Source organism: Delphinus delphis, chromosome 15 (assembly GCF_949987515.2).
Source record: "Delphinus delphis chromosome 15, mDelDel1.2, whole genome shotgun sequence".
In the NCBI taxonomy this organism is placed as follows: Eukaryota; Metazoa; Chordata; class Mammalia; order Artiodactyla; family Delphinidae; genus Delphinus; species Delphinus delphis.
In genome coordinates, this window is record NC_082697.1 from 81,290,386 (window position 1) to 81,310,039 (window position 19,654).

Consider the following 19,654-nt stretch of genomic DNA (forward strand, 5'->3'; position numbering starts at 1 on the left):
CTGTTGATGTGATGGATTACATGAATTGATTTTCGAATGTTGAACTAGCCTTGCATGCCTTGGATAAATCTCACTTGTTCATGGTGTATAATTCTTCTTATACATTGTTGGATTTGATTTGCCTAATATGTTGTTGAGGATTTTTACATCTCTTCATCAGACATATTGATCTATAGTTTTCTTTTCTTGTAACGTCTTTGTCTGGTTTCGGTATTAGGGTAATGCTGGCCTCATAGAATCAGTTAGGAAATACTCTCTGCTTCTATCCTCTGAAAGAGATTATAGAGAATTGGTATAATCTGTTCACTAAATGTTTAGTAAAATTCACTGTGAACCCATCTGGGCCTGGTGCTTTCTGCTCTAGAAGGATATTAATTACTGATTCAATTTATTTATTAGATGTAGGCCTATTCAAGTGGTCTATTTCTTCTTGTGTGAGTTTTGGCAGATTGTGTCTTTTAAGGAAGTGGTCCATTTCATTTTGGTTATCAAATTTGTGGGCATAACATTCTTTGTAGTATTCCTTTATTAGTCTTTTAATATCCTTGGGATCTATAGTGATGTCGCCTCTTTAATTGCTGATATTAATTTGTTTCCTCTCTCTTTTTTCTTAGTTAGCCTACCTAGAGGCTTATCAATTTTATTGATCGTTTCAACGAACCAACTTTTAGTTTTGTTGATTTTTTCCTATGGATTTCCTGTTTTCAATTTCATTGATTTATGCTCTAATTATATATTTTCTTCTGCTTGCTTTGGATTTAACTTGCTCTTTTTCTAATTTTTCTGGTTTCCTAAGGTTGAAACCTACATCATTGATTTTAGATCTTTCTTTTTTTCTAATATATCATTCAATGCTATAAATTTCCCACTAAGCACTGCTTTCACTGCATCCCACAAATTTTGATAAGTTATATTTTCATTTTATTTAGTTCAATACATTAAAAAATTTCTCTTAAGATTTCTTCTTTGACCTATGTTATTTAGAAGTGTGTAATATCCACGTGTTTTGGGATTTTTCCAGTTATCTCTCTGTTAATTCCATTGTGGTATAAAAGCAGACATAGTATGATTTCTATTCTTTTTTTTTTTTTTTGGCGGCTCTGGGTCTTCATTGCTGTGCATGGGCTTTCTCTAGTTGTGGTGACCGGAGGCTACTCATAATTGCGGTGCGCAGGCTTCTCATTGCAGTGGCTTCTCTTGTTGCAGAGCACAAGCTCTAGGCACACAGGCTTCAGTAGTTGTGGCGAGTGGGCTCTAGAGCGCAGGTGCAGTAGTTGTGGCGCACGGGCTCAGTTGCTCCATGGCATGTGGGATCTTCCCGGACCAGGCCTCGAACCCGTGTCCCCTGCACTGGCAGGCGGATTCTTAACCACTGTGCCACCAGGGAAGCCCCTGATTTCTATTCTTTTAAAGTTGTTAATTTGTATTTTATGGCCCAGTGGTCAGTCTTGGTGAGTGCTCCATGTGAGCTTGAGAAGAATGTGTATTCTGCTGTTGTTGGATAAAGTAGTCTATAGATGCCAGTTATATCTAGTTGATTGATGGTGTCGTTGAGTTCAACTGTGTCCTCACTGATTTTCTGCCTGCTGAACCTGTCGATTTATGATAGAGGGTTGTTGAAATTTCCAGTTATGATAGTGGGATCAACTATTTCTCTTTGCATTTCTGTCAGTTTTTGCCTCATGTAGTTTGGTGTTCTCTGTTAGGTGCATACACTTTAAGGATTGTTATGTGTTCTTGGAGAATTAACCCCTTTATCATTATGTAATGCCCTTTTTTATCCCTGATAACTTTACTTGCTTTGAAGTCTGCTCTGTCTGAAATTAACATATAGCTAGTCCTGCTTTCTTTTTTTTTTTTTTTCAGTACGCGGGCCTCTCACTGTTGTGGCCTCTCCCGTTGCGGAGCACAGGCTCCGGACACGCAGGCTCAGCGGCCATGGCTCACGGGCCCAGCCGCTCCGCGGCATGTGGGATCTTCCCGGACCAGGGCACGAACCCGTGTCCCCTGCATCGGCAGGCGGACTCTCAACCACTGCGCCACCAGGGAAGCCCACTCCTGCTTTCTTTTGATTAGTGTTAGCGTGGTATATTTTTCTGCATCCATTTACTTTTACAATCTATATGTGTCTTTATATTTAAAGTGGGGTTCTTGTAGGCAATATATAGTTGGGTCTTGTTTTTTGATCCATTCAGACAATCTGTGTCTTTTAATTGGTCATTTTAGACAGTCATTTAGACTGTTGATGTTCAAAATAATTATTAATACAGTTGTATTATTATCTACAATATTTGTTACTGTTTTCTATTTGTTGCCCTTGTTCTTTCTTCCTACTTTTGTCTTCCATTCTTTTTCTGCCTTTTGTGGTTTTGATTGAGCTTTTATATGATTCCATTTTCTCCCCTTCCTTAGCATATCAGGTAAGATTTTTTTTTCCTTTGACTTCTTTCAGGACTTTAATTTTCTGTAGTTTGAAAATAATATGCCTTGGTGTGACTGTTTGGCATTTATCCTTCTTGGTGTTCTCTGAGCTTCCTGGATCTGTGGTTTGGTGTCTGACATTAATTTGGGAAATTCTCAGTCATTATTGTTTTCAATATTTCTCTTTTTCTTATCCTTCTGGTATTCCCATTACACATATCTATACATTCTGTAGTCATCCTACAATCTTTGGATATTGCATTCTTTTTTCCAGTCTTTGTTCTCTTTGATTTTCAGTTTTGAAGGTTTCTTTTGAGATATCCTCAAGTTCAGAGATTCTTTCCTCAGCTGTGACCAGTCTACCAATAAGCTCATCAAAAGCATTCTTCATTTTAGTTACAGTGTTTTTGATCCTCAGCCTTTCTTTTTGATTCTTTCTTAGGATTTCCATCTCTTTGCTGACATTGCTCATCGGTTCTTGAATGCTGTCTACTTTAGCCTTCAGAGCCCTGTGCATATTAATCATATTTGCTTTAAATTTCCAATCTGATAATTCTCTAGCATGTTTGGTTTTGATACTTTTTTAAAATTAATTTATTTATTTTTGGCTGTGTTGAGTCTTCATTGCTGCACGCGGGCTTTCTCTAGTTGCAGGGAGCGGGGGCTACTCTTTGTTGCAGTGCGCAGGCTTCTCATTGCAGTGGCTTCTCGTTGTGGAGCACGGGCTTCAGTAGTTGTGGCACGTGGGCTCAGTAGTTGTGGCTTATGGGCTGTAGAGCGGAGGCTCAGTAGTTGTGGCTCACGGGCTTAGTTGCTCCGTAGCATGTGGGATCTTCCCGGACCAGGGCTCGAACCCGTGTCCCCTGCATTGACAGGCGGATTCTTAACCACTGTGCCACCAAGGAAGTCCCTGGTTTTGATACTTGCTCTGTCTCTTCCGGTTGTGTTTTTGCCATTTGATATGCCTTGTAGTTTTTTTCTTGATTGCCAAACATGATGTGCTGTAAGTATATCTTTAGTAATGTGGTGGTCAGGTGTCAGGGGAGGGGAAGTGTTCTATATCCTGTGATTGGGTCTAAGTCTATTAATGAACTTATGCCTCTGGACTGTAAACTTCACAGTGTTTCTTAGTTTTTTCCCACCCCCTTAGGTGGGGCGGGGTGATTAGAGTGGGCTGAAGTTGGGTGTTTCCCTATCGCCAGGACAGTTAGGCTCTGTTAACACCCTAGTAGGTTAGGCTCTGGTTAACTGGTTTCTCCTGAGGGTAGGTTTTGTTAAGAAGAACAGAATGCTCTGGTATATTTCAAAATGGTTCTTTCCCCCTCTCCCTGCTGGAAGCATGAAGGAGTTTTTCTCTGATATTTTCTGTGAGAATCTGGTTGAGCTCCTGGAAGGAAAACTCACAAAAAGTCTGGAAGTCCCCCATGACTGGGTATCCCTGGAGTTTTTAACTCTCAGACTTGTCCACACTGAGCAATTCCTTTATTACTGTTGAGGTTTTCCTATCCTGACACTAGTTCTCTTGGTGGTTTCTGCTTGTGAGTGTATGTTCTGATAAGCATGACTCCCTGTATTTGCCTGTGTATCTTCAGTTTTGAGGGCAGAGGTTTTCCCTGTGTCCTCACTGTTCTTATGGATCTAAGAAGAGTTATTGGTATTTCAGTCTGTTCAGCTTTTTAGTGTTGTTAGAACACAGTTACAGCTTCCAAGCTCCTTGTGTGTAGATCTGGAAACTAGAAGCTCTGAAGTGTATATTTTTCACTTTCTCTTTTAATTTTTAATTTACCAGTTTTTATCATGTTTGTGGCCTAACTTTATTTCCTTCTATTGTGCATAAAGCCTTGCATTGACTAATAACAAATAGAATGGGAAGGATGAACATTACTTATTTATTTTTAAACATTAAAAAAAATTATTTATATATTTTTGGCTGCGTTGGGTCTTTGTTGCTGTGTGGGGGCTTCTCTGGTTGCAGTGAGGGGGGCTACTCTTCATTGCGGTGCATGGGCTTCTCATTGCAGTGGCTTCTCTTGTTTCGGAGCACAGGCTCTAGGCGCATGGGCTTCAGTAGTTGTGGCATGTGGGTTTTAGAGCACAGGCTCAGTAGTTGTGGCACACGGGCTTAGCTGCTCCGCAGCATGTGGGATCTTCCTGGACCAGGGCTTGAACCTGTGACCCCTTCATTGGCAGGTGGATTCTTAACCACTGCACCACCAGGGAAGTGCTGTCATTGATTTAAATTGTATCAGACTCACAGAACCTAATTTGAACTCCCTTAAGTGCACTCATCATTTCTGTAGCGTCCCACTCTATTAAATCACAATTATGTGACTTCATTTATATTTTCTTATTTTTCTCTCCTTATTTTTCTCAGGATCCAACTTTACCTGGTCCCAAGCCAGCCAAAATTCAGACAAAAAAACCCAAGGCAAGAGGTAAGCAAGTCAGCTGGAAATCAGACATGTGCTACAGTTAAGGCAAGGCAGAAGCAGAGAGTGGGAGGGTCTGCATGTGGCTGGGCCTTACTGATGTCTCAGCTCCAGAACCTGAGAAAATGAGCAAGACTCATGCTAGGGGCTTCCCTAGTGGCGCAGTGGTTGAGAGTCCACCTGCCGATGCAGGGGACACGGGTTTGTGCCCCGGTCCGGGAAGATCCCACATGCTGTGGAGCGGCTGGGCCTGTGAGCCATGGCCGCTGAGCCTGCGTGTCCGGAGCCTGTGCTCCACAACGGGAGAGGTCACAACAGTGAGAGGCCCGCGTACCGAGAAAAAAAAAAAAAGAAAAAAAAGACTCATGCTAATGTTGTCAGGGAAGCTGTAGCCTTCTCACTTCTGTGAGTTGAATTACAAAATCTTAGGTTAAAGGTGGAATGAATGTTTTAAATTCTTAGCCAAGAAGGATGACTTCTTGGAGGAGGCGGGTTCTGAGGTGAACTATAAAGAGAAGACCCGGGGGGAAGAAAAAGGAAATATTTGGGGAAAAGAAAGGAACCACGAGGACTCACTAGATTGAAAATGAGCAGAAGATGCAAGGCGGAGGACAAATGTGGGGAGTCTATGGACCCTAGGCATGCTGTCACTCAGTGAGAAATAAACCAATGTCCTTCACGGTTGGGGGTTGGGGGTGATGCAGGTGGAGCACATGGACGAGATGGAACCCCGCAAAGGAAGACAATGAAGAGATCTCTGGGAAATGAATCTGCAGCTCCATCTTTACCCATCATGGGAAGGAAAAAAGGGCATGGGAATTCAGAACCTGAGCAGCCAGGTAAGGCTTAAGACTTGGGGAGAACTGTGGGGAAATGAGGTTCATGTCTGCATTTTCCCTCCTTTGATCATTTTTTAATAATTTCACAGCTTTTCATTACTTAAAAAAAAAAAGTTTGGCGAAAAGGGTGTCATCCAAATTGTAGAACACAGCACACACTGTAGAAACATTTAGTGGTTATTTTTCGATTTGATTCAAGAACATTCAGGCATAGGAGAATGGTAAGGAGGTGGGAATTAACATTTATGGATATTTCCATGGGCTGGCTAGATAGATACTTCTATACTTGTTCCCTTTAATTCTTTCAGTATCTCTATGGCTGGATATTTGCCATTTTACAGATAAGGAGACTGAGGTTTAAAGGGTTTAAAGTTTGCTCAAGACCCATGTCTAGCCTGTGGATCCAAGTCTTTCTGACTCCAAACCCCATTTTCTTTCTTTTAAGAAAGGTCATCTTTTCCAGAGATTGTTTTGGTAATAGAAATTTAGGAGTTTGACTTGTAAAAGGTGAGGACAGGTGACCCAATAAGTCTCTCAGTTTTATTACTTTTTCATTTAGGCCCTAAGAAAAAATTTAAAGCTCCCCAAAGCAAGGCCCCAGTAAGCAGCTCATCTGAGGAAAAAGAAGCTAGAATAGTGCCAGAGGTCCTGACCCCACCAGCTCCTCCCGGGGCCTGTCCCGTGGTGGGGAAAAAAGGGCCTGCACCCCAGGAGCCATGGCCTCAGGAAGCTGGAAGTGTCCTCTCTGATGATGGAGCCTCCAGTGACCTGGACCTGGACCAACTCATGGAGGATGTTGGAGAAGAGCTGGAGCAGAGGGAGGAGCCACAGCACAGAGACGACGCAGGGGAGCTCGCCGTGACCTTCTGTGAGGAATAGCTGTGGGCTCGCACCTCCTGCCTGCTCTCTCATCCCTTCTGTGGGAGCAGGAGGCAGAGCCTCTCAGAGGATCCCCGAGAAGCTGATAAATGTTGGGGTTGTTCATTGGCTGTGAGGTTGGTTGGCTAAGGTCAGAGTTGTGCAGTTTATGTTAATAAACCAGGTTACTGGTTTAGTTGGTTTGGTTCGTCTCAACCACTTGCTTTCTTTTGGCTTCTCTCCCTCCTCCTCCGTGTCACTGTGGCACGTCATGCTTTCTGGTGGGAGGCCTGTCAGTATAGGGATCTGGGAAGGCGATGACACCCGAGTCCTAGGAGAAGGACACTGAGAAGGGCAGGTCTGGGTTCAAATCCTGCCTCAGCCACTTACTAGCTACATGGCCTTAGGAAAAACACTGTACCATTCTGGGTCTTGTTATCCTGCCTCAGATGGTACATCCAGTGCCATATAGGGTTGTTGATGATGCTGAAATGAAGTAAACCACTAACACAATGCATGCTAATTATTATCATGAGGGAAGTAGAATGGTTAAATTAGGAGACAGACCTTGGGTTCCAGACTGACTACCAGTGTTTGGGGATTTACTGGTCCCTGGCCTGAGGCAGTCACTGAACAAAAGTACTAGGGGAGGGATCTTGGGTGTGAGCTATCTACTATGGTTCCTTTATGGCAAGAAGGACAGAAGTTGAAGGTGATGTCAGCTTTCTCCTTAGATGCATTCAGGCAGATTGTACAGGGACTTTTATTTTTGTGGTCAAGGGCTAGGAAGTTGAAGAGAGAACTGGAGCAGGTGGCTGTGTGTCTCTCAGGTCCTTGGTGGCCTTCAACACCTGCTGGCTTCTGAGTTGTCTGTGTCTGTCCAGGGTGATTATGAGAAACTGAGATCCCTGTGTGCAGCTGACTCTAAGCAGGTCCTCACTCAGTCTCACTCCTTAGGCCTTTATGACAGAGTATAGGGTCTCTTCCTGGGGGCCCTCTTGGGGAGGCGGGTGGGGAGGCGCTGCTGGTGAGGTCAAGCTGGAGAGGGTGAGGGAGGCATACCAGATGCCGTCATCCTGGGGGAGAATGGAAAGGGGAAGGGGTTAGGCAGCAGAGGGGGAGCTGTCCCATCTTAGAGCCGCAATCCCACAGCTGATGCCCTGCCAAAACCACAGTCCCTCTGTTCTTCCACCCCACCTTCTCCAAATGTTCCTTTAATTCTTTCAGGCCCTAATCTGAGCTGCTTACCTTGGTGTCCAGCTTGGGGCCTGTATGTTGTCCTAGAAAAAATCAAGATGTGCCAGGGTTAGGTGGCCTGGCAGCAAGGGGGCTCCAGTGGTGAGGTCATCTTTAGGTCAGGAACAGGGTCTGGGGGAGGGTGGGTGAGGCGGGGGAGAGAGGAGGATGCTGAGGGCACGTGTGTAGGGAGGGGGTGTGTGGGGGGAAGGACGGCCCAGGTGGAGAGCGGGGATGATGGCGGCAGGACCTACCTTTATTCCCAATGTTCTCGTATTTCTCCTCTGGGTTTTGGAAGGATCCCCTGTGTGGGAACAGGAAGGGGGCGATGTGTCAGAGGCTGGGCAGAAAAGAGTTACCACCTGCATCGGGCTGGTTCTCTTGGTGACCTCTCTGTGACCTGCCTGGACACACTCGGAAGATGAAGGCAGAGGTCTGAGGCTCTCAGAAGGAGGCCGCCTGGACGGGGTTGAGGGGTCATTTGCGGTGTAGCCCTGTCCCTGAGTGCTGACTGAGGTGGATTGTTCTGGAGAAGCGGCTTTACTGCAGGGGCACAGGGAGGAGAAGCAGGAGGGGGAGCTTCTGTTCTCTCTGCCGCAGCGCCTCAGTTAAAACTGGAGCCTCAGTTAAAACCAGGAAGCTAATCTCAGGTTCCCTGGTCATCGCCATGGGGAGGGGTCCGAGGAGGGCAGCTGTCAAGAGTCAGGAGGGAGAGAAAAGAGGGAGGGGCTGAGAGAAGGAAAAGCCTGGAAGTGGAAGGAAAGATGGAGAAAGGAAAGAGGTGGGCCATGAGGAGGGTAAGAGCTCAGGAAAGGAAGAGGAGCTGGGGCCCGAGGAGAGGGAGCCAGGCTGGAAGCCAGGAGGGAAGTTGATCTGAGTAAAGACAGAGGGCAGAGCAGCTGGAGGTCCCGCGTCACAGGGGAAAAGGACAGATCGGATGAGGGGCAAGAAAGAGGACAGAAGGTGGAGGTGGTAGGTGTGTTCAGGAAGGATGAGGTGGAGAGAAACCAGGATGAACAGAGGAAAAGGCTGAGAACTGGGGATGAAGGAGGAAAGGGGCAGCCAGAGAAAGACAAAGGGAGATGTTCTGGGAAAGAATCAGAGAAAGTGCTGGTCCACTGTTCTCGATTTTTTAAAGAGCTGGAGCCTCCGGAAGTGAAGAGCCTGGCCTGTTAGGGGACTTGGGAGGGTGTGGATGGAGAGGCCAGGAGGGGAGGGGCTGTGAAAGGCTCCCTAGTGCTGTTCTCAGAAAGAAACTTCCTGCTTCACAAAACAGCACCCCCTCCCGCCTTGGAGGAGAAGCGCTCACCTGGCTGGGGTTCTGGCTTTAGTCTGCAGACCTGTAGGGGGACCAACAGTGTGTCAATGTGTCATTCATGGAGGCCTGTCTCCTGCCTGCCTTCTCTGCCCCGCCCCACTCTGAGCTAATCCTTGGAGAGACCAGAGCAGCGAAGCGGCTCGGCTGAAACCCGCCTGGGAGGGCCTGGGACTCTGAGCCTGCACCCAGCAGGCACCCTGAGGCTGCCCACACCGATCCTGCCTTGTCCTCAACACCCATCAGGAGAGCAGCTCTTCCCTGCACCCTGCGCCCCTTCACCTTCTGAACACATTGGACTTGCCCACTTCCCCCAACTCCAGTGACCTCTGCTCCACTCAGCCACACCCTGGGCCTTTTTTTTTTTAAATCACTCGAGCTGAGACCCCTGACCTAGTAAATGCTAGTATCATAGTTATGCTACTACTGTCTTTCCTTCCAGCTCTCTTTTGTCATCATCCCTCTGTACCTGTGCTTAACCTCACTAACTCTTGTCTCTTGATGATCCACTTTCTTTCAGGTTATCCAGGCTCCCTGCTGAGTCCTCTACTCTCCATCTGTGCCCTCTTACTCGCTCCTTGACCTCCCGTGTTCCCCTGTCCTTCTACCACACTTGCTGACACATCTTCAATCCTGGATGTGTCCTAAAGCAGGGAATGCTATTTGCTTATCCCAATATCCATTTGATTCTTCTTATTCAGTTACAGAACCTTGATTTTATTTGGAGTGGCAGTGTGCCCCCCTACAGATAGATGTGGGACCTATGACTAAGGGGAAGTTGTAGGTAGGACTTTCAGGAAAGCTCTTTAAAAGGAGGACAGAAAGCTGGGTCATAGTCTTTTTGTCCTTTCCTCCTACATCCTGTTTCCTGTTTAGATTCACAAATCATGCCTGGAGTCCTAGCAGCCATCTTGCACCATAAAGCACCCTTCAGGATCGAAGTCAGTATCCAGGACAGTGAGCAGGAAGTTAGGAGCCTGAGTGCTTAAGGACGGTGTCGTCTGCTTTCTGGCTTCAGATCCTTTTAGATGAGGAAAAAAGAAACCCTCTGTGTTACTTAACCCACTGTTACTTCTGTTCTCTGATGCTAGCAGCTGAACACAACTTTTTTTCTTTGGCTGTGGCACGGCTTGCGGGATCTTAGTTCCCCAACCAGGGATCGAACCCAGGCCCTCGGCAGTGAAAGTACAGGGTCCAACCACTGGACCGCCAGGGAATTCCCTGAACACAACTTTTAATCAGCAATTCCTAAAGGTTTCTAAACCTGCATGGTTGAATACTGCTGAAAAAAAACAGTCATGTGCAATGATGCTTTATGGCTTCTCATCTGAGTTGATCCTCAAATACCATCTTGCATTTCCTCAGTGACTATGTCACATTTTCTCTACATCTTGAACGTTCATCCTCACTCTCAGGACACAACCACTGTGGTTTTTGCTCTGCAGAGCTAAAATAACAATTTTAGACTGACCCCAGCCTGGCCCACCTCTGGCCCTTCCACTGCAGACGCTGTATCTGCAAGGCCAAGCTGAGGTTGCCACTTTGCTTTATCACATTGCTGCTGGGATTAGAGGCTCTGGGGTGTGATTTCCAAGGTCTTCTTCTCTCATCTCCTGCCTCCTCCACAGCTGTGAGCTACTTAGAGTTCCCAGCATGGTTTCCTTCCCCTGGAAGGACAGTGACCTCTACAGCACCCTCACCACCTGGCTAATTCTTTTTCATTCTTTGAGACTTTTTGCACGTGTCACTTCCTCTGGGAAGTCCTCCTTGATTACCCCTCCTTCCTCCCAACCTACCATAGCTATTTGCAAATGAGGCCATTAGCCCTTGAGGCAACTGTCTTCCCCATATCCTCCTCTCCCCCAGTTCCTTGAAAGCAGGGCCTGTGCTTTATTTACTTTTGCATCTCCAGTTATAACCCAGACCCTGAAAAATGGGTGTCCAACCAGTGCTTGCTGAGTGGAGCTACCTTCCTGTCCCTTCTGTTCTCTCCTTACATTTCCCAGGGCAGACCCTCCCTACCCTTGCACTAAAAGGTGAGGACAAATGAGAAATGATTAAGTCAAATGAAAAGAACTGGAAACGATCAGATTTGTGGAGAGGGATTGGTCTTGAGCGGTGGTTCCCAAACTTGATACACAAATACCACCTGAGGAGACCATTAAAAATGCAGATTCCCAAGCTCAGATCTCAAGCCCAGCAGGGATCTGCATTTTTAATGGGCATCTATGGTCATTCAGATGCAGGAGTGTTCTGAGAAACACCCAGCTGGGAATCTTGGGGAGAGATTGGGGGTCCCAGACCACTTACCTTTGCTTCTCTTCCACCTGAGGTACACAGTCAGTCCCACAATTGCAGTTATGAGCACAGCGCTGGCCAGTGCCAACCCGACTGTAGCTTCAGTACTCAAGGGCCAAGACCATGAACTCCTTTTGCCCTCTGGGACCCTGAGGCCAGCTGTGGTGGTGATGGTGGTGGTGGGACCTTGAGTGGTTGTCTTGGTGGCTGGGAAGACATGAGAAATATGCAAATTCTTCACTAAAGGGCTGGAGGTATCTGGGTGAAGCTGTCACATCTTGTTCCCTAGTTTGGGGAATGTGGGGGTGTGGGGAGCAAGTCTCTGAAGCTCTCCCACAGGGAGGGGAGTAACAAGGGCAGATACTGGAAGCCCTGAATCCTCATCACTCTGTTTAAATCCTGACCCTACCACTGATCAGTGCTGTGATCTCAGAACCTCATTTCATCACCTACAAATAGGGACAACTAAGTCACAGGATCAAAAAAATTAATGTGGTAAAATATACGTAACACAGATTTACCATTTTAACCATATTTAAGTGTATAGTTCAGTGACATCAAGTGTATTCACATTATCGTGCAACCATCACCACCATCTATCTTCCGAAATTTTTCATCTTTCCAAACTGAAACTCTGTCCCTATTAAACACCAACTCCCCATTCCCCCTTTCCCCAGCCCCTGGCACTCACCATTCTACTTTCTGACCCTAAGCATTTGACTACTCTAGGTACCTCATAGAAGTGGATTCAAACAGTATTTGTCATTTTACATGATTGTCTTAATAAGTGAGAAAACATCTGTAAAGCACCTAGTGTATATTGGAAATATATTATTATGGTTAAATTAATATGTATTGAACTTTAGTTCCTACACACAGATTGTATCTTTGTAGATGTTTAAGGCACCATTAAAAAATTGACATAGGGCTTCCCTGGTGGCACAGTGGTTGAGAGTCCGCCTGCCGATGCAGGGGACACGGGTTCGTGCCCCAGTCCCGGAGGATCCCGCAGGCCGCGGAGCAGCTGGGCCCGTGAGCCACGGCCGCTGAGCTTGCACGTCCAGAGACTGTGCTCCACAACGGGAGAGGCCACAACAGTGAGGGGCCGCATACCGCAAAAAAAAAAAAAAAAATTGACATAATACTAAGCCACATACAGAAAATCCAACTCCAATAAAATCTTCAGGTTAGTGGACTGAATTTTCTGTCCACTTGTAGAAATTAATAATAAAAGTGTGAATCCCATCACTCAGTTGAGATAAAAAATTTTAAGTTCTTAGTCAAATAAATATATATAATGACATGCTATTTAGAAAATAAAAACGAGCAAGATGTATTTTTTAAAAACTCCTGGAATATGACTAAACCACACTCTAAGCTAAATTCATAGTATTAAATGCTGTAATTATTTAAAATGGGAAGAAATTTTTAAAGTGAATGAAAATTTCCAAAGAAAAAAATTACCAAACAGAGAGGAGCCAGCTCTAAGGAAACTCATAGTTTGAAAGTAATGAAAACCTATGTTGGAATAAATGTTTTTATGAAACAGAACAGCAGAAGGAATAACAAATACAGGAAGTGGTTAGAGAAAAAACAAACAAGAAGACAGATAAGACTCCTGCAGATTTAACAACCACAAAGAGTCTGTTGAAATCATGAGTGAGTGTGTGCTCAATCATAGGTTGATAATTGTAAAAAATTTCTGTGAAATTGATGATTTTCTGAGACAAATAATAATTTTTTTTTTTTTGTCTTAACTCCTTTATCCCAGTGCCCAGATTAGGACCTGGCATATAATAGTCACTCAGTCAGTGCTTGTTATTTCATTTGTTAAATGAATAAATGAAATAATTTTCCCTTGGAATTTCACAACATTCAACCACTGTCTTCCAGCTTCCTCTATTGCTATTGAGAGAGTCAAGCCACTCTGATTCCTGAATCTCTTTATGTGGCCAGTTGATTTCCTCCTTGGAAATGTGTTGGATCTTCCTTTATCCCTGGTGTTTTGAAATTTCATGTTGCAGTGCCCCAGGGTTGGTCTCTTTATTTTTATCCATTTTGCTGGGTTCTTTCATTCTGGAAAATTTCTAGAGTAATTTTGTTGATAATTTCTTCCCCCATGGGCTTCTTTTTTCTGTTTTTAAAACTATTATTCAGGGGTTGGAACTCTTGGACCAATTCTCAATTTTTCTTATCTTTCCTTATAATTCCTTTATTACATTTCTATGGCTGCTATGACAAATTGCCACAAGCTGGGTGAGTCTAAACAACAGAAGTTTACTCACAGATCTGGAGGCCAGAAGTCAGAAATCGAGGTGTCAGCCACGCTGCGCTCACTCAGGAGGCTCTGAAGCGGAATCTGTTCCTTGCTTCTTCCAGCTTCTGGTGGCTGCTTCATTACAGTCTCTGCCTCTGTGGTCACACTGCCTTCTCTTCCATCTGTGTCAAATCTCCCACTGCCCCTCTCTTATAAGGACACTTTTATTACTATTTAGAGCCCACTCAGATAATCCCAGATAATCTCATCTCAAATTCCTCAACTGAATCACATCTCCAACAGTATAAGGCAGTATTCACATTATTCAGTATAAAGTTCTGGGGATTAGGGTGTAGACATGACCTTTGGGGGGCTGCTGTTCACCCACTACAATATCCAAATCTTTGAATTTTTTTCTACCTTCTGAGATATTTCCACAAACTTCATCTTTCAATCATTTATTGAGTTTTCCATCTTTGCTAGTATACCTATAATTTCCAAGACCTTTTTTTGTTTCAGAAGCTCCTTTGTAAAGCACCCTTTTGTGTTATATACATGAAATTCCTTAACTCTCTGAGGATGATAGTTATTAGAAAATTTTAATCTCCTTTCATAATTTTGGATTCTTCCAGATGCCCTTTTCCCCCAGATTGTTCTGTTCTCTGCATTTCATGGGAAAAGCATTCTTTAAATGTTTAGTTCAGTCATTTTTAAAACAGCTTCTGTAGCCTCAAGCAACCTGGGCACAGCTGAGGTGAGGGTACAATCCTTAGTGCAGGGGATTTGGTGCAAGGCCGAGACCCCGATCACCTTACCCCCTTGGCTCCCAGCATACAGGAAGCTGTGTGTGTTATAGCAGAAAAGGCATGTCAGTTAGTGGGCTGTAGAGTGATCTGTTATATTTCTAGATCTTTTCAGGCCCATCAGATAGATATCCCAGAGAAGAGTCTCCTAATATTCTGCCCTTGGTGGGTGGGTTGTGGGTACCAGCCTGGCTACCTGCATCCTGGGAGGCTCCCACAGGGGTCAAGTTGTTTAAGGTCTCATCAGTTCACCAAATCTCCAGATTTAAGAACTAAATCCTTGTCGCCAGTTAGGCCCCAGGGTACTCCTCCCAGGCTCCTTGTGGGTTATCGTTTCTAGAAAGCAAATATCCACTCTTTGGCCGGGGTTGTGGGTGGGGGTACGGAGGTGTCTCTGCTTCTTAAATACATTTCAACTAGTCCTCTAGTTTTCAGGCCCCCTTCCGCCCCCAGTTTCACGAGTACTAGGAGCTGCCATTCCTGACCCTTTAGAGGGTTTTGCAGTGTAAATCGCCTTCCTTCTGGGTGTCCCTGCTGGTGGCTTAGGGTTTAACTCGTCTGGTCTCCTGAGCCAGTTACATTAGTCTATCTGTTTCCAGCGTCCCCAATTTTGTTTCTGTTCACCTGGATTGCAAATACTTTGTCCTTGTGGGTTTTTGTCTTAAAAAATTCCCTTTGCTGTCATTTTAGTAGATTTTGGGAGGGAGTGGAGGTAAACATGTGCATATAACCCAGCATCTTGGCCAGAATTTATGCATTACTTTTAAAATGAAAATTATAACAAGTATACATTTTTAAATGTTGCACATTAATAATAAAAGTAGAGAATAGGAAAAAGTCCTGTGAGGCATTTACATGATCTTTGGAAGAACATTACAAGGGTTTACTGAGGGATATAAAATAGGACCCTTTCCTCAGTGAGAAGATTGCACATCATACTGATTTCAGTTTCTGTCAATTGCTTTATAGGTTTAATGCAATTCTTATTTTAAAAATCAACATAAGCATTTTTCTAGGTACCTGGCAAACTTATTCTAACATTTATGTGGAAGAATAGGTGGGCAACAAATAAAGTTTTTGAGGAAGAAATATGTGGTTGTGATGGAAAAAGTCTTAACAGTCATTGAAACATGATAAAGTTTTAATAACTAAAACAGTGTCGTACTAATATAAGAAAACACAGACTAGTGAAACAGAATAGACAGACCAGAAATGGATGCTATTCTACAAAAGAACTTAAAAGCTAGGCCTATGAATCAATGGAAAAAAGAAAAAATATTCAATAAATGAAGTAAGGACAACTGATTTGTTTCTTGGTATAAAGATCAACTTAGTTCTTTATCTCACACTATATACCAAAATAAATTCTCACTATGTTGAAGAATTTTATTATGAAAAGTAATCAAATCTTACAAAAATTAGGAAAAAATATTTTCACCCCTAGTGGGATGTGGGGTTTTCAGCTTAGAAATAAAAGAGAAAAACTACAAATGAGAATATAATTAGATTTGGCTACAAAAGTAAACCGTTTGTAAAAAAAAATTAATAAGCCAATCTCAAACTTATGAGATATGTTTGCTACAGATATTCCTTTAGTGTGATGTTTTTGCATGGTGGTACTTCACTGGGATTAAAAACATTTCTTTTTATTACTTTCTTGTATCTTTTAAAAAGTAATGAGCATGACCATCCAATTAATTGAATTAATTGAAAAAAATTAACTTATTGATGAAAAAACTCACAGTAAGTGTGACTGAAACACAGAAATGAGAAAAAGAAGGAAGAATTAGGAAAGGAAGAAGAGGGATTTAAGGAGAGACGAAGTCCCTCAAAAAAGGCCATTTAAGGAAATATGGAGGAGGTGCAGGAAATACTAATCCAAGGCTGTCTTGCTTAATTCAGGTTGTGAGTCACTATCTATTTGCTTTAAAACCAGCATAGTGGTCAAGAAGGGGCAATGGTTTTCCGAGGGGGAGACACAGGGAGTGTCCATCCCAGCCGGGAGCAGAAATTCATCACTGATACTGCTTAGAATTGCCAGCACAAGTGATTATAAAAAGCAAACAAACGTAGACGATTTTCAAAAAAATAATCTACAGACAACACACTCCTTTATTGCCTGTACCTGGGAGAGAACCCCTCACCTCTGCCCTGGAGTCAGATACACTGAGGTTCAAGTTCAACGCCCCACTGAATGACAGAGGGAGATCCGTTGATGCTACACGGCCATTATTAGGTGAAAAATAGTCAAAACAAGATGATCAGGTCAGTACCCGAGGCCAAGCGGCTCATGGTTAAGAGAAGAGGCTCTGGGGTTAAACTGGGGTCAAACCCCACCTGCACCAGGAGTGACTTCGGGCAGGTGTTTGCTGTGTGAGCCTCGGTCTCCCTTCCTGTAACAGGAGGATGGCAGAAGGGCCGACTGTTACCGGGGTCGTGGGGAAGGTTAGCTGGGGTTTAGCTGGGATGATGCTGCCAAGGTGTCCAGCCGGGAGGCAGGGCACAGTCGGCGGGAGCTGCCTTTACCGCTGCTGCTGCCTCGTCATGACCAGGACAGAGGAGCAAAATCAGGGTGGACAACGGGGACAGTGTGACTAGAACCACAAGGGAGAGGTGCGGGGGAGGCAAGGAGGTAAAGAGGGTGGAAGCGGGGGAAGAGGAGATGGGAAAGAGGTGGGATGGGGGTGGGAGCGTTGAGGGCCATGTTCTGGGGAGCAGAGCAGCAGAAGGAAGGGGGAGATGGGAAACAGGTGATGGGGACACGGGACGCCTCGGGCCACCATTGGTGGCCACCACACACCTACTGTGTGTGTGGGCTGAGCTCATGGCCGTGGGGAGACAGACATGGGGTAGCTGAGTCCCCACACATGGACACATGACAAAGGGGAGGCAGCTACATCCCAAAGATGTCAAGTCACCTGGAGGACATGGGGTGAGGGCAGGGGAGGGGCAGCCCCAGCTTGGAGCAAGAGAGGAGAATAGCCGGGAGCCCAGAGGGCGGAGGCCTGAGGATGAGGGAGGGGGCAGAGAGGAGGATGGGCAAGGGAGGCAGCTCAGGGCTGGGGAAGATTAAGGTGAAAAGGGGTTGATAGAGGCCTGGGGAGGAGTAGAGGGGGCAGGGAGAGGAGTTTGAGAGAAGAGAGGAAGAGGGGGCCTGGGCCAGGCCTGGGAGACAAGACCCCAGTGGCCTCCAAGAGCCTCAGGCAGGACAGCTGGACTCACGGGGGGTGATGGTGAGTGTGGTTCCGTCGATGGACTGCCACATCTTCTTGCCGTTTCCCCATGTGTCCATCTCCACCCGGCAGAAGTAGCTAGACGCATCCTCCCTCCGCAGTTTCGAGATCTGGAGGGAGCCGTTCTTCCCACCCTTTGTCCAATTCAGGAGGAGCCGGTCCTTGAAATCATTATGGATGAACATCGGGGTCGTGTTGTAGATGAACTCCCCATGGAAGTGTTTCCATCTCCAGGATATATTCACGTTGGAAACCCTGTGTATCCAGGAGTGATAGAAGAAGAAGGGGATGTCGATGGAGCCACCCTCGGGGGCTGAGATTTCCTTTGGTTGGTTCATCCCAAAGGCAGTGTTTGGATTGTGTTCTGCCCAGTGACCTAGAGGAGGGAGGGAAAGGGAGAGACATTGAAGGTGACCCCAGACCGTCAGCCACCCTCACCTACAGTGGGATGTGTGACAGGTGGTAGGACTGGCCCTCTGGCCTGGGTGAGCCCCTCTCCAGGCTTGGGGCGGGGAGGAGGGTGCGGGGTTGGGGGGACCCGGCACTGTGGGACCAGCTCTTTGTTTGTTGGGGGTGGGAGGCCTGGCCGGCTACCCCAGGGGACACTTCTACAGACACCCAGCCATAGCCCCTCCCCAGGGGGGTGGTCCCTGTGGCCCTAGGCAGAGCAGGACAGTCCCGGCCTCTCACCTGCCTGCAGAGATGCCAGGGGCAGCAGCAGGGTCAGCAGCAGGGGCAGACCCATGGCCTTGCCCTCCTCCCGGGATGAGAAGACAAGCAGAGCCTTCAAGGCCAGAGGGGAGGCCTGTGGAGGGGCCGCCTGCGGGGAGTCTCAGCACCAGGAGAGCGAGGACAAGGCTCCTTCCGAGGACTGAGGAGGGTAGGGGCCTTCCCCAAACCCGCCCACCCCTGCCATGACTGACACTTCCTTTATCAATCTGGCTTCTTTTCCTATATTGCAAAAGGGCCTCTCTGTGGTCAGTGCAAAGGGAACCATGATCTAGGGCTCCCTGCCCCGCTCTGCACACTGAGGGGCTGGTCCTGACCTGGGCCAGCTGGGGCCTCTCCTCTCTCCCTCAGCTCCCTGCCTCTGCCACCCCCTTGGCATCTCCTTAGGAGTCAGTCTCTGTGTCTCTGTGTGTCTCTCTCTCCTTTTCTCTGCTTCTCTGAGTGTCTCTCTCCTCCCAGGGAAAGGGGTGACAGCAGGACCAGTTCAGGCTCCTTCAGGGAGAGGTCCACGGCCCTGAGTCCCTGCCCAGCTACAGCCCCTTAGAGAGGAGGAGGAGGGAGCTGCTGGTGGTCAAGCCTCAGCCCCCAGCCCAGGCACCAGGGGCACCAGCATGCTGGTGGTCTCTCTCTGCAGGTAGGGGACACTGCAGTGCCCCCCTTCATCCCCAGGCAGAACCAAGGCCCACCAGGCCCCTCCCGCCCTGCTCTGCTCCCTGTGTGCAGTCTCACACCCTCCCTGAGGTGAGGTGAGGGTGGGCGCAGGTTCCCACCTACCCAGAGGGTGGGCCTTCTGGAGGCCACGCCTCCACCCAGAGATGCAGGACTGGATCTGCAGGGCCCTCTGTCCTCACACTCTACAAGGAGGACACCGGGGCTCAGACACGCCCTGCCCCACATCCAGGACTCTGAGGTGGCGGGTCCAGGACTTGAACTCCAGTCTTGCTGAGCCCACAGAGCCTTCTGCTCCTTCTGGATGCTTCCTCCTGGCTGCACCACAGAATCTCTGGGCCTCACCCTGTGACTGCAGAGCTCTGGGGGGTGAGCCCGGAGGCTGTATTTAATAACGCTTCTCAGGGGGTTCCATCTGCAGCTGTGCGACCCTGGCTCATCCAGAGCCTTCCCTGGACAGAGGGGATGAAGGTCAGAGCAGTCATGAGCCATCCAGCTGACAGTCCCTGGGACCCCCTCTGATGGACGCCCTGCCTGCCTGTGACTGGTGGTGGGCGGGGTGAGAGA

The 19,654-nt window shown here is 46.6% G+C and overlaps 2 protein-coding genes across 5 annotated transcripts in view; one reads left to right on the forward strand and one right to left on the reverse strand.

The window, feature by feature from the left end:
- Positions 1–6,705, forward strand: part of ZCWPW1 (zinc finger CW-type and PWWP domain containing 1) — a 30,317-nt gene extending 23,612 nt beyond the window's left edge. Inside the window, exons 16-18 of the mRNA XM_060033184.1 lie at positions 4,796–4,856; positions 5,555–5,689; positions 6,249–6,705. Of these exons, the coding sequence (XP_059889167.1) occupies positions 4,796–4,856; positions 5,555–5,689; positions 6,249–6,568 (516 nt within the window). The 3' untranslated portion in view covers positions 6,569–6,705. The remainder of the gene's footprint in view (positions 1–4,795; positions 4,857–5,554; positions 5,690–6,248) is intronic.
- A 603-nt stretch (positions 6,706–7,308) lies between these two features.
- LOC132438886 (paired immunoglobulin-like type 2 receptor alpha) lies at positions 7,309–18,540 on the reverse strand. 4 transcript variants are annotated; one of them, XM_060033185.1, is made up of 7 exons: positions 18,380–18,540; positions 17,679–18,065; positions 11,409–11,603; positions 9,093–9,123; positions 8,038–8,087; positions 7,796–7,827; positions 7,309–7,623 (listed from the first exon to the last, which is right to left on the reverse strand). In XM_060033185.1, exons 1-7 carry the CDS (start codon positions 18,432–18,434, stop codon positions 7,501–7,503), a joined length of 873 nt encoding a protein of 290 aa, XP_059889168.1. In that variant the 5' UTR covers positions 18,435–18,540; the 3' UTR covers positions 7,309–7,500. The 4 variants fall into 4 exon arrangements, with proteins under 4 accessions (XP_059889168.1, XP_059889170.1, XP_059889169.1 ...); XM_060033187.1 differs by lacking the exon at positions 9,093–9,123; XM_060033188.1 differs by lacking the exon at positions 7,796–7,827 and having other exon boundaries at positions 7,508–7,623.
- Positions 18,541–19,654: the final 1,114 nt, after the last annotated feature.

Bases quoted from the DNA above. Each gene is read 5' to 3' on its own strand.
- LOC132438886 (XM_060033185.1), bottom strand. From the start codon at position 18,434: ATGGGTCTGCCCCTGCTGCTGACCCTGCTGCTGCCCCTGGCATCTCTG. The intron at 9,124-11,408 runs GTAAGTGGTCTG...GTCCCCCTACAG, and splicing joins CAGGTGGAAGAGAAGCAAAG to GTCTGCAGACTAAAGCCAGA. The intron at 7,828-8,037 runs GTAGGTCCTGCC...GATTTTTTCTAG, and splicing joins CGAGAACATTGGGAATAAAG to GACAACATACAGGCCCCAAG.